This window comes from Quercus suber, unplaced genomic scaffold (genome assembly GCF_002906115.3).
Source record: "Quercus suber isolate HL8 unplaced genomic scaffold, Cork oak 2.0 scaffold_377, whole genome shotgun sequence".
NCBI classification, from domain to species: Eukaryota; Viridiplantae; Streptophyta; class Magnoliopsida; order Fagales; family Fagaceae; genus Quercus; species Quercus suber.
In genome coordinates this window covers 470,545-487,126 of record NW_027069829.1, presented here as the reverse complement: position 1 = coordinate 487,126, position 16,582 = coordinate 470,545, and the positions used below count along the sequence as shown (strand labels likewise).

At 34.7% G+C, this 16,582-nt stretch overlaps 2 protein-coding genes across 2 annotated transcripts; one reads left to right on the top strand and one right to left on the bottom strand.

The window, feature by feature from the left end:
- Positions 1 to 7,469: 7,469 nt before the first annotated feature.
- Positions 7,470 to 12,532, top strand: LOC112038297 (uncharacterized). The gene is made up of 3 exons (XM_024071099.2): positions 7,470 to 7,604; positions 7,725 to 7,832; positions 12,202 to 12,532. The coding sequence occupies exons 1-3, from the start codon at positions 7,584 to 7,586 to the stop codon at positions 12,316 to 12,318; spliced, it is 246 nt and encodes an 81-aa protein (XP_023926867.1). The 5' UTR covers positions 7,470 to 7,583; the 3' UTR covers positions 12,319 to 12,532.
- Positions 12,533 to 14,728: 2,196 nt separating this feature from the next.
- On the bottom strand, positions 14,729 to 15,034 carry LOC112038281 (uncharacterized). The gene has a single exon (XM_024071080.2). It carries the CDS (start codon positions 15,032 to 15,034, stop codon positions 14,729 to 14,731), a length of 306 nt encoding a protein of 101 aa, XP_023926848.2.
- Between the last annotated feature and the right edge of the window lie 1,548 nt (positions 15,035 to 16,582).

The window sequence follows — 16,582 nt, the reverse complement described above, 5'->3', positions numbered from 1 at the left end:
TAAATGACTGTCGAATAGTGAATTCGTGGACATTGTAAACGACGGCAAGGAAGAAAAAAAAAGAGGAAGAAGGAGAGTTTGGAACGTTCAGGAGTTTGGAGGAATGGCAGGGAAAACAAAGGAGGAAAGAAGGATAAAAAAGAAAAGAGTAAGGGTACGTGTGTGGATGAGAAAAAAAGAGGGGAAAAAAAGAAAAAAAGAAAGAAATGCCGTGTGTGGAGGATAAAAAAATAGGGAAAAAAAAAGGAAAAAAAGAGAGTAGGAAATGTTATCACAATTTTTTCACAACAAATCTTAAGTGGTAGGTTAGTATTAGCTAATATTGGCGAGAAAAAAAATAATTTTAATAGTACGTTAAAATTAAAATTAGTATCAATTTTTATCATAATATTTTCACAATAAATCTTAAGTAGTAGGTTATTATTAGCTAATATTTGTGAGAAAAAATAATTTTTTTAGAAAGAGAAAAAACTAATTTTAATAATACGTTAAAATTAAAATCAGTATCAATTTTTATCACAATATTTTCATAATAAGTCTTAAGTGGTAGGTTATTATTAGCTAATATTGGTGAGAAAAAAATAATTTTTTTAGAAAGAGAAAAATTGATTTAAGTATGATGAAGTAGTTGATTTAAGTATGAAACAAACTCCTTTATATTTACATTGTCATTTTTGATAAGTTACCACTCAAACCACCACTTTTATAAGTGCCAGCCAAACACTCAGTTTTTTTTCAAAAATCATTTTTTAACAACTTTTACCAAATACTTAGCTTTTAAAAAATGCACTTTTTCATTATGCACTTTTTGAAAACTCTACTTTTTCATTATGCACTTTTACAAAAAACTGAACCAAACTCACCCTAAAATGTGGTCTACAGTAAAGCTGTTATACTTAAACAAAATAACAACTGAGCTACATTAAGCTATTATCTTTGACAGCTTACTGTAGCTATAAACTTAAAAAGAATTATAATATTTTATTCTTTCTCTCTCCTATTTATTCTAAAAAAAAAAATTGGATAATTACAGTAAACTCACTTGTGGTATGATCCCTTTTTACTTTGCCTACCCGTGTTTTAATCATTTACACTTTACCCACCTGAACTTCAATCCGTTACCCATCTGTTACCCACCTCACCCTCAGACGTTAGAAAAACATCATTTTATTAAAAATACGAACCATTGAATCTTTTCCTCATGAACACAAGAACACAACATTTGTAAATATAGTTCAAAATTTTCAGTTACACACATCCAAAACCAATTAAATCCTTTGAATCCATACCAAAAATTCCTCTCATTTTTCAAACCCAAACTGTAATAAAAAAAAGTTTTAGAACCCAATCATAGAAAACATAAAATAGAAAAAAACCAAAGAGAGAATTTCAATCACAGGCAAATAGCACCATTGCTCATATTGCCAATGGCAGTGGTTGAGTGTTTCGACCTAAAGTTTGATGGTGGCTTGTACGGCGGCTTGGCTGTCGTGGCGGTAGCTCGTAGTGGTGCTAACGGCAGCCATGGAGGTCAACCACCACTAGCAAGCCAAAATCAAATAAAACCCACAACCAAAAAGCCAAAAAAAAAAAAAAAAAAAATTGAAACCCACAAAGCAGTCTAATTGCCTTCATCCTCTCTTTCACTTAGCAAGCCAAAATCAAATAAAACCCACAACCAAAAAGCCAAAAAAAAAAAAAAAAAAAATTGAAACCCACAAAGCAGTCTAATTGCCTTCATCCTCTCTTTCACTCTTGTCCACCCACTCCACCACCACCACTATCAGAACCCATAACTCAGCTCCACCACCACCTCGCCCACAATCCACAACCACCACAAGCCACAACCCATAACCCTAACATAATCAGATCATTATCAAACCCACAACCCAAAAGCAAAAAAAGAAAACCCATGAAGCAAAGATAATGGTCGATCTAGGTTTTTGCTGAGGTCACAACGTTGATGTGAGGGGGTGAACTTGAGAGGGGCGACCATAGAGTTTGTTTGAGAGAGTTTTAGAGATGAGAGAATAGGGGTTTAGAGAGAGCTCAGGCCGAGAGCTTAGACAGATTGAGCTCGGGTTTAGAGTGAGAGAAAGGGCTCGGTGAGACTGAGCTCAAGCCGAATCCGATGACCCCACAACTTGGCGAATCCGACGGCTCTCCTTGCAGCTCCTTAACCCAAATCATGATCGTGATCATGATCATCTTCAGCTTGCGGGGCAACAACAACGAGGAAGAAGCTGGGAGTGGACATGGCGGCGAGTATGAGGTAGCTAATTGGGTTGGGGAGAGAAGCCAAGATCAGAGTACAATTTGTGTGCTATTCCTTCTGCTTTGTTCTCATAGAAGTTCTTAAGCAATCCAAACCCTAACTTTTTTATTTTTGTTATGTTTGTTTTTCTCTAAAAATGTGTTTTTCTAACGGAAAAAGGAGAGGTGGGTAACAAATGGGTAACAGATTGAAGTTCAGGTGGGCATAGTGTAAATGATTAAAACACGAGTAGGCAAAGTGAAAACGGACCATACCATAGGTGGGTTTACTGTAATTATCCCAAAAAATTTCTTCTCTCTTTCTTCTCCCTTTCTCAACAATGGTGGTGGGGGTTGAAATCAACAACAGCTGTGGTGGTGGTTGAAATCAGCAACAGTGGTAGTTCAATGGTCTAGATTGGTGATGAGCGATAGCGGTTTCTTTCTTCTTCTTCTTTTTTTTTTTTTTTTTCAAATTTTCTTTTGCTATGGCCGAAACTTGTTTATTGGTTGATTTGGGTTTGGGTTTGGGTTTGAAAGATGGGATTTTGTGGTGGTTATTGGTTTAATTTTGGGCTGGGGTTTGCAATGGTGGGTGGTGGGTGGCTAGGTTTCGGTTTATGTTGGTGGATGGTGGGTGGTGGATTGGGTTTTTCTGATGGTGGTGATGGTGGATTGAGTTTTTTGATGGTGGTGGTGGTGGCTTGGTTGGTGGATTGGGTTTTCTGATGGGGTGGTTATGGCTTGGGTGGTGGCTTGGATTTTCTGATGGTGGCTGGTGGTATTGCAATAGGATGTTTTTGTTTGGGAGAAGACAAAACAAAGAAAGAGAGAGGAAGACGCATAAGAATAAAAAAGAATTAAAAAATAATAAAGATATAATATTTTAATGAAATGGTAAATATAAAAAAATAAAACTTTTGTTGTAGAGTGTATTATAAAGTGTGGTGTTAAAATAGATAAAGTAGTGTTTTGAGTTCCTAAAAGCTATAATTTTTAGCAACTTTACTGCGAATGCTCTAAGTAAATAACATTTTCACAACAACTATTAGCCGAAAAGTTATTACTAATAGGTAAGAAAGTAATTTTAGTAGTAGATTTAAATTAAAAGCCTTAACAATTTGTCTAAAATTTGGTGTGAAAATGTTGTAGACATAACACTTCTAAAAAAAAAATTACACTTACTAAATGAGTCTAGTTAATGTATGCTCTTATTAATCATTCATTTTATGAAACTTTTTATGAAAAATTTAAAAAACTATAAAAAACTAGTCATTTTTCCCTTTTCTTGTAAAAGTTTTCTAAAGTAAATTACTAATGTGTGTCCTAGATAATAGCATACATTAGTAAAATCCTTTCTAAATTTAGTGAATTTTTAGTTACGTTTTTTGTCATTTAGTCCTTCAACTATAAGTTTCATATCAAATTATTCATTTTGTCAAGTTATGTTTATAAAGTGATACCTCTTTGATCTTTGCTGGAGTGAATTTCGAGAATTTATAAAGATAGTTTTCCTTCAATTCATTTGTAAAACTTGCTTGTGTGATCATTTCACTTGAGCGACTGAATTTTGCTTGAGATAAAATTCCCAAAATATGCATTTTTCAATTTACGTTATTTCCCGTTCTTCCACTTATTTTAAGGAGGTTCCTTAAATTGTGAGGCTTTAGTTCATGTGAAAGAGGAGTTTGTGGAAGAAGTGCGAAGGTCTAATTGTAGTGTTGTACAAGAGTCTTGTAAGAATATCATTATAATTGCTTTTCCTATAGTGATATATATCAATCTATTTCTGGGCATATCAATCTGTTTCTGGGCTAATTGCTTATATATCAATCTGTTTATATATCAATTGTTTATATATCTGTTTCTGGGCATATTTCTTCATTGCTTATATATCAAATTATCAATTGTTTATATATCAATCTGTTTCTGGTCATATGTATCAATTTTTTGCTTTATTGCTTATATATCAATTGTTTTCAAGTTGAGGTATTTGGGCAAGGAGCATTTTATTCTATATTATTTTATCCCATTGTTTGCATCTATCTATAAGCATTTCACTTCTAAGATCAACAAAATAACTTTCAGTTTGTGCATCGCCTTTTGAAGTGATCTTTTAAATTCATTGTAAACTGTAAAGAATTTATTGCTATTATTTGATTTGCTTGTGACATTCATTGATTGAGAGTGAGTTATTTGACATTGTATTTAATATAAATTTTTTTTTTGAAACTTATTTAATATAAATTTTTTTATTTGACATCGTTGTGGAAACTTTGTTTTTTTGTTGGTTGGAATTTTTTTTTATTAGATGGATGTCGATGCTCCACCTGGATTTGGTGCACTTGGGGACCCCTCTCCTTCTAACCCACCTGAACCTGCAGCACCTATTGGACTTGGTACATCACTTCTCCTAGTGCCACCTAAACAAGGTGGTAGGGACCCATCTATTTGATTTGGTGCAAGAAGCCAATGTCTTTCTTCTTCTTCTTCTTCTTCATTTTTTTTTTTTTTTTTTTGAGGGGAAAGAAAGAAGCTAAAGTCTGAATGCAAGTATTGTAAAAATCAATATAATTGCCATGGTAGAATAAATGGTACTTCAGGCATGTTGCACCACATGGAGGTGTGTAAGAAGTGGCCTTTTCCTGTGATGATAAGTAAAAAACTTTGTCTTTCTAAACTAAAAGGGAAAGGAAAAGTGGTTCAAATGTGCTAGTGGTTGCAAACTATAGTGAAGATAGGATAATGTTGGTATTGGCAAGGATGATCACGAGTACTAGTATATAGAAACCCTTAAATGCTTTGCCCCCTTGACCTAAGAAAAAAAAACAAAAAAGTAGTTTCTACTTAAACAAGAAAATAACTTTGACACCAAAGAGAGTGGAAAATTTACATGGCATATAGACATTCAGGGTACTTTATTCCACTTTTAAACCAAAACTAACATTGCCATTTAAAAAAAAAAAAAACTTTTATCTTCTCCTGGGATTTAGAATGTCACTATTCACGACATGTTTATCCCAAATTTTCCTTTAAAAAAAAAAAAAATTTCAATTGTTTATGGCTTTATAACAAAGCATTTGAGTGAGAAAAAAATAGTATGATATATAATTATTGGGTCCATATTCCATATAGATGCATATTAATTGCTGCACTAATCAGAATCACACAACAATCAACCATATTAAAGATCAAAGCTGGGAAAATGAAAAATTAGATTACATGAGTCCCTAAATATGAATAATTTGATGTTTAAACTGTCACTATATTATGAAAGTTTCAAATACAATGGTAGTTGAAAAACAACTATCCTAACTGGGAAGTAGGAAGAAATGGAAATGGAGGCATCAAATAGAGAAAACCTTGCATTACAAAAGTTAAATAGTTGCATAGAACATACATAATACACCATAAATTAGTAAGGTCACAAATAGACAAGCTTCCCTCATGGCAAGATTTGACTTCTAAAGAGGTCTAGATGATAATAAAAGTACAACATGAAAGCAAGAGGCTTCAATATTTACTTTTAGAAATGTTGGACAAACTGATTTTTATGTCTTTATATATTTAAATTAATTTCTTGCTTTGGTTTTTAATTGTTAGTATAATTTTTTATGAAAATGAAATGCAGTTGCTCACAATGGTTTATACTTTATATTGATTTTTTTTTTAATTTAAAAATATATTTACTTTAAATCTTGCCCTCCAACGTCTAAAATCCTGCTCCACCCCTGATTAGGCCTAATATGTCGAGTATTGCATTTCTTGATTTGATGGCTGAGCAAAGTAGATCTTACTCTACTCGGCTTATCCTTATCAATTGCATGTATTCCTAAGTCTGAGAAATTAATGGGAGGGAATACTTTGCATATTCATAATTCCACATGTAGCAGTGGTTTCGAAATTCGTATAGGGACATTTATGGTGTTACGTACGAGCTTACTTATGTGATTACACTTGAGCCTTGTATATGTCATTTGATCATCTTGTTAATTATGATTAGTCTTTTGGATGTTATATATGCTTTTCTCCATCGTCTCCTTTTTCTTCTTTTTTTCTCAACATCATTTTGTTGTGAGTCCTTACTGATGCTTTCTTAGTTCTACTAGTCTATGAGTTATTTCTTGATTAAGTACGTACTTACCTTACTCCTCTTTAATTTCTTAATGTCATTTTGCGTTTCTATTTGTATCTTTTGTATTCTTGAATCACACAGTGCTTCTCTTGGGTTCCATTTCACTGGCTTTGGGAATTTCTTCAAAGTGCAACATTGTCCCTTGTGATTTTCAAGGTTTTGTCCTCAATCAGTCTTTCACTTTTATTTTCTTTCTCTCGCTCAAGGTATATTGTTTCAAATTCATTTCATAAATTCTTATTGTAAGTTTCGTGCACTACTAATGAAGAATAGAGGGGATCTTTTCAGAGAGTTCCGCGTAATAGGTTTGCTTGTACCGTGTGTGTGGAGTTTTGATAGTTTTGTGGTTGGTGGGTAGGTGCAATGCATTGAAGAGGATTCAGACGGAACATTAAAGTGTCTTGAAGGCATTCTGCCACCGTAGTTGAGAGGAAAGAAGAAAGCTGAAGAGCACAAAAATGGCCGTTGTGAAGAGCGCACCATCTTGAATGAGATGAGTTGTGCTTGTGCAATGAAAAGGTGCGTCTCAGCAGCATTTCAGCTCTTTTCTTCAATTCATTCCTGATAAATGTTGCTGGCTTTTCAAGAAGTGTCCATGAACAGTACTTCAACACTGGTTTTCCATTTAAATGAAACAATGCGTTGAGCTTGCGTTTTAGCTCTTTCATTGCTGCGTTTATTTAGCATTCATTCCTGTGTTTATTCAGCGTGGGTCCTAGCAAATTTCCAAACATAAATGTGAAACGCAAGAGTAAACGTGGATCCAAACATATACTACACCTCTTTTGTGCCTTTCAGCTTTCCTAGTCATGCGGGCAAGATGCACGATTCACTCGATCCCTCTCTCTGCAATTGAGTTTATTATTATATATTTTAAACAAGTCATATCACTCATTAAACAACTTACACGAATAAAAATATACATAAATGATTTTTTCAATAACCACAAAAACGGATGGGAGTTAAACTTTTTCCTTTTTCCTAAATCATCTAACTCAAATGAACTAGAAGCCTAGAACACTGGGCTGAACTTTGCCAGTAGCCCAATATTCGAGTACACCTTTGGACCTAAGCCCAACCACCATAAAAACCAGGCCCTAGGCTTTTAATCAGCTCTGATATCTTACGCTATTGCTGGCAAGGCAAACAAAAATTCTCTTCCTGGTTCGCACAATTACAAATCAAACCCAGCACCATGGTCAGCGTTCTAGCTCAGGTGGTGCCCATTCATTCCTTAAAAATTATTTGATTCTTTCTTTCTAAGTTTTTTCGTTTTCTAAGTTTTCGTATGGTTTTTATGGTTTACTTATATTATTAGTGTTTGGGAAAAATGCAGGAGCGTCTACTTGGCGCAGCGCTGGGAAGCATATTGACGGGGATCGTGGTGTTTGAGCAACGCAGAACCATCTATAGATCCATTTCTCAATCCGATACCCACTCTCACGTAATTCCTATCTCCCATTTCTTTCACATTGCAATTTTTAATTTCGCTTTCTCAAAACCCTAGAATTTAATTTCTGCTTTTTTATTTTTTTAGTTGGAAATTTAAATTTTGATTTTGCTGTTGTTTTTATTTCTATAGGCGTGCTTCAATTTAATAGATTAGATGCCAAAACCAGAATTTTTTTTTTTTTGAATGAGCACATAAATCTAATTATCATAAGTATTCCTCAAACAGAGTGTGATAATTTAGTTAATATGTACACTTGTTGCTATAACAAGGTTGAAGCAAAACAGGGTAGTGAGGGCAATGGGTTTGTTCTCATTTATTTAGGGAATCGAGTTTAATAATTTTCCTGTGCCTTACACGAGGGTTTCCAAGAGTCTAGAGTGTCGTTGATTAGTGTAAATCTCCCGGTAGTTATTGATCCTTGGGTGATAAGCTTGCGAAGTGGCGGATTTTATACTTTAGTCGTCAATTTATTGGGAAGTCTTGATCATGTAATAATGTAATCACATAAGAAGCTGATAAATGTGCATTGAGATCATCCAATTGGTGTCAGCCAAGACCAAATGGAAGATGGGATATAAAAACTTAGGTGTGCAATATTGGGTGGTTGACATCACTTTGGCTCTATCACAAATATATTTTTGATAAGTCACATGTATCATACATATGAAATAACTTAACATCAATTTGGGTGTGTGGGAGTGTTGGATAGGAGCAGGCGATTGTGGTTGAAATTTTTTATATGCTGATGGTGTAAATAGAGAGATTTATTCTACGTGGGACTTCAGGAAATTGTCTCTGAGGTAGCTTATGAGAGGAGGTGGTCTTCTTTTTTATTTTTATTTTTAATTTTTTTTTTTTGGGGGGACAATAGTTAATTAATATCTAGCTATTTGTTCTGCTACCAGTTTGTCTGTAAGATTATGCGATTCTTATTATAAAAATGTCGAGCTTTTAATCAGCACATCTTGTTTTCACATCTTCAATCTTGTTCTGCAACCTTTTATGGTCCTGCCTTCCAGGGACCAAAGAGAATATAAAAGGAGATATCATTGATAGATCAAGAACAGATTCAAAAGAAAAAAAAAAGGGGGAATGGGTAGGGGTGGGGGAGGTGGGACAAGGGAAAAAGCTTGCAAGTTTTGCCATACGAATCTAGAATGTTGTTGGTTGGGACAGTCTTAGGAAGGGAATCCTTCATGCACATTCCTCTTTGGCAACTTGCAAAATTCCCTTTTAAGTTTTGTAAATATTTTATCTTGGATGTAGGATAAATTGAGGAATTTGTTTGTGTGCTTGTTGTGGGTTTAGGGTTAGGAATTTGTGGATCTAAGGTTCAGAATTGTTGAAGAATGGCAAGTTTGATATTCTTTAGTAAAAGGCGAAAGAATAGTTCGCTCTGTGCTCATCGCGTGGCTACGTGGCAAGTTTGATATTTGGTCCTATTACAATAAAATCCGGGGTGGTTCTATCCTTAGTTTCCCTTGGAAGGGTATTTGGAAGATTAAGAATCCTAAAAGGGTGCTTTTTTCATGTGGATAGCAGCTCAAGGTCAAATACTTACCTTGGATAATCTGATGCTCCGGGTCTCCCTTTGGCAAATCGGTGTTGCATGTGCTGCTGTAATGAGGAAATTATGGATCATCTTGTCCTACACTGTCCTATAGCTCACTCGTTGTGGGTACGAATGTTACAGGGTATATGGGATCCAATGGGTCATGCCAGGTTCTGTGGAGAGTTTGGTGTCTTGTTGGAGTTTTTGGCTGGGGAAATTTTCTTCGGACATTTGGAATATGGTTCCTCATTGTTTGATGTGGGTTGTTTGGATGGAAAGAAATTGGCGCTCTTTTGAAGCTAAAGAGAAATTGATTGTTCAATTACAAGCTCTATGCCCGAGTACTCTGTTTGATTGGTCTAGGAGCTGGGGCTCTTCGACTTGTTCTTCCTCCATTCAGTTTCTTTCTTCCCTTAGTATTATCCTTAACCTGTTTTTCTATCTTTGTTGTTGTTTGTTGCCTTTTCTTGTGTTCACCATCATGAACACCTTGTACTTGCTTTATTCGTTCTTTCTTCATGATTAATACTATTCTTATTACTTACCAAAAAAAAAAAAAAAAAAAAAAAGAATTGTCGAAGAAAGGGTTATGAGGTTGTGATAGGAATTAAAAGGTGATTTGATGAGTTATTTGGTAAAAGAAAGAATGCGAGGTTTAGGATTTTGATAGGTAAAGGAAAGGGCTTGATATGGGGTTGTAAGGAAGAAGGAAAAGAGAATTTTATGGTGTCAAGGGGCTTCATGAATGGTGCCTGTGAACAGTACCACAAGAAAGAGAAGAAGAAAGGACTCAAACCACATGATTTTTACTTCAATTAAACTTCACACTTGGACCCTATAAAATAATTCTTGAATTAGCCAATTTGCAAAGTACTAGCTAATCAGTCTTTCATGGCTGCAATATTGACTCAAATGGAACTTCCTCCTTTGACAAATGTGGGTGAAGGTTGACACCGGATTGTCCTAAGTTCCAGCAAGCCCAATCTGATACTAAGCCCGGCCCAAATGTGCTCCTTGAAGAACAGAAGTGCAGCCCATCATTTTGAACTTTTATCATTAATAAAAGAAGTCAAATAGCATTTAATTGGGGTTTTCCTAGGGAATGGTTACCTTTTATGTTTTAGTTCTCTTAGGCAGACAACTCATTTATTTTGTTATAGTTCCTCTGAGTCAAGGTCTTGAAAATGTAATCTTTTAAATGCTATTTTCATTTTCTCTATATAAGCCTTTTGGTTGAATTAAATTCAATTAGAGTGTATTTTCAGATAAAAAAAGCTTTGTGTTTCAAAAGATGGATTTCTTCTATTAAGCTCTTATCCCATTGGTGGATTCCTTGGGTGGTGAGTTCTGGTTCTGTATCTTTTTGGGTGGTGCTTCTCTATGAGTGGTGAACTATTTATCCCTTTTATTTATTAAGTGTTTGGTTCAACCCATCATATCATATTACATTCTAGCCATCCTTCACCCCCTTATTGGATCTGTTTGGTTTTTTTTTTCTTACAAATCCAGTATTCGTTTGGTTTTTAACAACTGACGGATTTGTAAGGGAAAAACCAAACAGATCCAATAAGAGGGTGAATGATGGCTAGAATGTAATATGATACAATGGGTTGAACCAAACACTTAATAAATAAAAAGGATAAATAATTTACCACTCTATGGGATATAGAAACACCACCCAAAGGGATACAGAACCAGAACTTGCCACCTAAGGAATCCACCAATGGGATAAGAGTTTAAAAGAAGAAATCCATCCTTTGATGCACAAAGCTTTTTTTATCTGAAAATACACTCTGATCTTATTTAATTCAGCCAAAAGGCTTATATAGAGCTTAGAACAACCCTCTAAGCATGGGAAGACGAAAATATCATTTAAAAGATTACATTTTCAAGACCTTGACTCATAGGAACTATAACAAAATAAATGACTTGTCTGCTTAGAAGAACTAAAACATAAAAAGCTAACCATTTCCTAGGAAAACCCCAATTAACTGCTATTTGACCTCTTTTATTAATGATAAAAGTTCAAAATGGCGGGCTGCACTTCTGGTCTTCAAGGAGCATATCTGGGCTGGGCTTAGTATAAAAAAAAATGGCTTCACATGCCTCATTAACCATCCTCAATGCTCTCAATATTGTAGGCCCTTCATGTTGTTGAGAAAGTTATGTTGTTATTATCTTTATTGTAAGAACTTGCAGTTTCTTCATTGCCTTGTGGGAAAACAGCAGAAATTTGTTGTTCAGGGGTGTCAATGTAAGGGCAAAATTGTACTTAGCTACCTGATGCCTCTACATCCACAAACTTAAATTTCTCAATAGCTCTAAATAATTGTTGTTAGTGGGGAGATGGAAATAAGGTGACTACGTAGGAATCTGATATGATTGAGCCTCTCATTATGAATCTGATATGATTCATTAGGTGGGGCAGCATTTGAGCATCAGAAAGAATTCCTTTCTTTATGCTGGATTTTGGGGAGTACAATGTATTCAATGCCTCTATTGACAAAAATGTGAGTTTTTTTTTTGGGTATATCTTAGAGATAGATTCCATCAATACATATTGTTGGAATTTTGATTGAGGTTGGGTTTATGTGTTACTTCCTCAGGAACTGTTTATGTTTAATCTGTTTTGGATCTTCTTTATCAAACTCAGCAATAATAATGTGATAATATGAATTTCATTGAATAAACAGATGAGGTTTGTATGATCTTTAATACATCAATCATTTTCTTTGAAATGTTTTAGTACATAATTCAAACAGTGCTAGGCAGTAAATTCTAATAGTTTCAGCTTTGAACTTCTTCCAGGTGAGAGAACCCATATTTGGAAAGAGATCTCGCTCAGAGTTAGCACATCTATGGAACAAAGCTGTGGATCGGACGTTTGGACCCGTTATTGAATCCCTTAGTTCACGTGGGTGGTAGAAATGCCAGGGTATTTCACTACTGATGTATCATGTATGAGCGTATCTCTGTTTTTGAATACAGATGCTACGGCTTACCCACATTACATGTTCTTTGTTATGAATGGAACATGCAGGGTTATAGGCCATGATTGAGGACCTCCATAATAATATTACCTGCAATTATTATTTTCTTCTCGTTAAATGAGCAATGATGCGTGGTATAGTTGTTTTTACTTCTTCAAGCATCTATTTTGGCCAAATTGGGCAAACACAATGCAAGTCTTTCCTTATAGCATCTATTTCTCTTACATGGAATGCATTTGATACAATTTGGGATAGTGATGATAAGGTTGAGTTTGGATTGCACTGAAATTATTTCTCTCCCTATAATTGGTGTTTTTCTGTGGGTCCTGTGCACTATTCATGGGACTTGCAAGTATGGATTTTAGCAAATCTAACTTTAAAATTGGGTCTCATGGCATTATTCACACATTTAAAAATTATTTCGTTACAGTGTTTTAGTTTTCAGCAATAAACGGTATCCAAACAAACCCTAATTGTATATAGTAATTGAATCTATGGTATTGCATATGATCCACACTATGACTTACCTTATCACTTGATTGGGTGTAATGTGTTTGGACATTGGGAGAGTTGGAGATTATTTTCAACCAACATGTTTGTTTCAAGCTCATTAAACCTTACTCGTGGTAGATCTACAACTAAATGATGCTAGTTATAGTGATCTGTAATTGTTGGAGAAGTAGTGTTTTGAGAATGAAGCTTCTCGCTTCCTATTTTCCTCCTAAGTTCATCTAGTTACACATGCATCACTCTTATTTTTGTTCCCTTTTCCAACTGATGAACGTTTGTGAGAAATAGTAAATATACCTAGATATTTCACTATTTCAGTTTCTCACAAATCAAGTTGTCATCAGGATCTTGTTGCAAGTTGCTAGGCAATTTGGAAGGAGGACAAAGAATTTGAGTTGTTATTGAATTTGAGTGATTGATATTTTGTTTGCTGCTGAGGGAAAAAATAGAGTTGGAGAAATAAATTATGAGAATTGAGTTCGAGTGAGGGAAAAAATAGAGTTAGAGAAATAAGTTATGAGAATTGAGATTGAGTTTGAGTTATGAGTTTTGAGTTTTAGATGATGCTCAATCCAAATAGGCCATAAACTAGGTTTTTCTTGTGTTCAATTGGTAACCTCATAGGGAAGAATGTGACTTCTAGTATTATCCAATCTATTTATCGCCGTAATTCACGTGATATTGTTATAGTATTCTCTCGGGCAAATTTAATTCTATATACTTTTATTATTCAGATTTAAATAACAATAATAATACTGCTCTTTACTCTTTAGAGTGTTGTATTTGTTGACTTTTAGAGCCTCTACTTCTCTGCGTCTCCCATTCTCTTTGACTGAAAATGTCATATCTAGTGCACATGGAGCTTTTGCTAGACCTATAAGAAGTAATTGAAAGGTAACTTTACCTAGGGATAGCAATTTGTATTTGCGTGTTGGTTCATATCGTGTCGACTTATAAGTATTTAACTATATGGGTTAACCCTAATCTGACATGTTTATTAAACGGGTAAGGAATTCTCAATCCTAACACAACCCATTTATTAAACGGGTTAGTCATGTCGACCAATTTATTAGATTTTATAAAAAAAAAAAAAAAAAACTAATTTTAGTATTAACCAAATTGATATGAATTATGAAAAACCAAACAAATAAATATTTTTAACACAAAATTCAGAACTAAAGAGTAATTGCATCACTAATAATCATTCAAAACTAAAGCATATTTCAATATCACAAAATAATCAATCATAATATATCAAAAGAAATAAACCCCAACAACTAATAAGTTTATATACCTACTGTTTTAAAGAGTATATTGGTAAAATGTCATTTAATTAAACGGGTCAAACAAGTTTTATGTGCTGAATAATAACTCAACTCGTTTATTAAACAGGTCAATCATGTCAACTCGAATATGATACGAACTCATTAAGTCTCAACTTATAACTTACTAATTTCGTATCATGTTGTGTCGTGTCGGGTTCGCAAGTGATGTCAAATTTTTCCACCCCAATCTTTACCCAATTTTGGAGATATTGATTCACTTCTTTTTGACTATAGCTTAGTAATCATTCAATAACCTTTATTGCTCAGGTAGCAAAAGTGGAACAATAAATGAACCGAGAGCCTTTTCTTTTTCGTTTTTTTTAAGGAAATCATGAGCCTTAATTATCAAGTACCATGCAGTTGATTACTACTAAAAGTTAATAGTTACATTCCATAACCCAAATAAAATATATATGGGAATAAAAGGAAAATAGGTAAAGAAAGAGACAAGAAGAGGAAAGAGGGAGGTGGGGGGGGGTTCTGGTCTAAGTTCCACAAGCTTCTTGCACATCAAGCATCAGGTTGAACAGAATTGGCTCGATTCATGTTGCCTCGGCGTGTGATCACTACGTAGTAGACACCCATTGCCAAAAGCACTACAAATGCAAAGCCAAAAACAATGCCAGCGACGCCACCAGCTCCCACTCGACTTCCACCTTTCTGGGACGATGATACTTGAACATCATTCGCTTTAGTGGCTACTACTTGAGCTGCCATGGGCAATGGCGAGCAACTGGCTGATGAACAGGCATCCTTGGTGTTGGATTTCTGCGTGTTTGGATGGAAGAAATCATATGCCGATGGTGAAAATGCCATTGGGTTCTCATTAGCAAGGCCATGAGGGGCTCTTTCTTGAGCTCTAGTAATGGAGAGTATAGTTAGGGAAGAGAGGAATAGCAAGAAAGAAATCGAGGGAGACATATCTCTCACTTCGTATTTAACTTGAAGCTAAGGTTCGTTGTTGCTTTTTGTGAAATTTTTGGGCACATTGGACCGGCTTTTATAAGGTCCTTAGGAAGTGGTTGTTGCTTCAAAGCGAGTTTTGTTGATGAAAAAGAGGTGGGAAGGAGGGAACAGAATGATTGGGAACGTATATTTGTCGTGGCTAAGCTAAAAAACTGTTCACACTCCCCAAACTGCCCTTCTGATGGTCAACACTCAATAAGGTGATGATTTTGATGAATTAATTAAAACTTCATTGGGATTTTTCGTGTCAGTCCTTAACAGGGTTATAATTATAAATAATGAACATTATCCAATAGAAAAAAAGAAAAAGGGGGCTATAAATAAATGAACGCACTGGACTAATTTAGTTGGTAATTTGATTATTGCCTATATTGGTGGGATTCCTGTAGTTTACATGATTATTTCCCATTTTAGTTGGTAATTTGATTTTGTTGTTAGTTGGTAATTTGATTCTCATTAGCGAATTTGTTGTTAAGCTGCTCTCCTTAACGTGGCTTTGAGAATTAGGTAATCTACTACTTGAGTGCCTTCTCGAAATCATGTTTTTTACATTTTTTTTCCCCTTCTCAAGTGCATTTCTCATACAAATACATGAGTGGGGACTGGGAATAAAATGATTTATGCATTAATCATCAACGATATTTATTTACTGCTTGATATTAATTCATCTACTTGAAATCCCATGATGAATTGATATGTATTAATATGCTTGCACACAAACTTTTCCTACTTATGCTGACACTTGAGAATGAGAACTCTTTCTCTCTTTTAACAAGCCTGTGCTAAAGCAAAAATGACCTTCCCACTAAAGAAACAAAAAGGTGAAACCTCTTTTATTTCCTTAAAATTTTCATGGCTGCTGCTCTCCTCTCACATCAATTTAACATGACAAATTACAGTTATCATTATCTATGACTATGAAGTTCAAACCATGAAAAAAAGATGGATAGCGTGAAAGAATTTTTTTCTTTTATCCTTGTGTCTTTCTTCTTTAAATGTAAAATAAAGTGAGCATGAGGTTTTCTTAGCTTGGGAGATCAGCAAAGAGGTCTTAAGATACCATATATTATGCGTGTAATCATAATGGCTGTATATGATATATCTATGTCACCTGACTGGACATTATTGCAAAGGGTCCAACGCATGCTGTAGCTTAAATCAAGCATTCTTCCTCCCCCACTCTAATACTAGAATCATGTCAGCCTTCACTTTTTTTACCTTGTGTTTTTCTATTTCCAACTTTTTTCATGGCCTATCTCTTTCTCTTTCTCTCTCTCTCTCTCTCTCTCTCTCTCTCTGCAAGGCCCGTTTAATATTTGCACAAGATCCTTGCTTGTGGTTAATCGGTTGTTAAGGGCTTCACATGTATTAATAATGTACCTCTCAAATCACAGACTC

Coding starts and splice junctions, on each gene's coding strand:
- LOC112038297 (XM_024071099.2), top strand. CDS start 7,584: ATGGTCAGCGTTCTAGCTCAG. Junction 7,605..7,724: donor TGGTCAGCGTTCTAGCTCAG/GTGGTGCCCATT, acceptor GGAAAAATGCAG/GAGCGTCTACTTGGCGCAGC. Junction 7,833..12,201: donor AATCCGATACCCACTCTCAC/GTAATTCCTATC, acceptor AACTTCTTCCAG/GTGAGAGAACCCATATTTGG.
- LOC112038281 (XM_024071080.2), bottom strand. CDS start 15,034: ATGGCATTTTCACCATCGGCATATGATTTCTTCCATCCAAACACGCAG.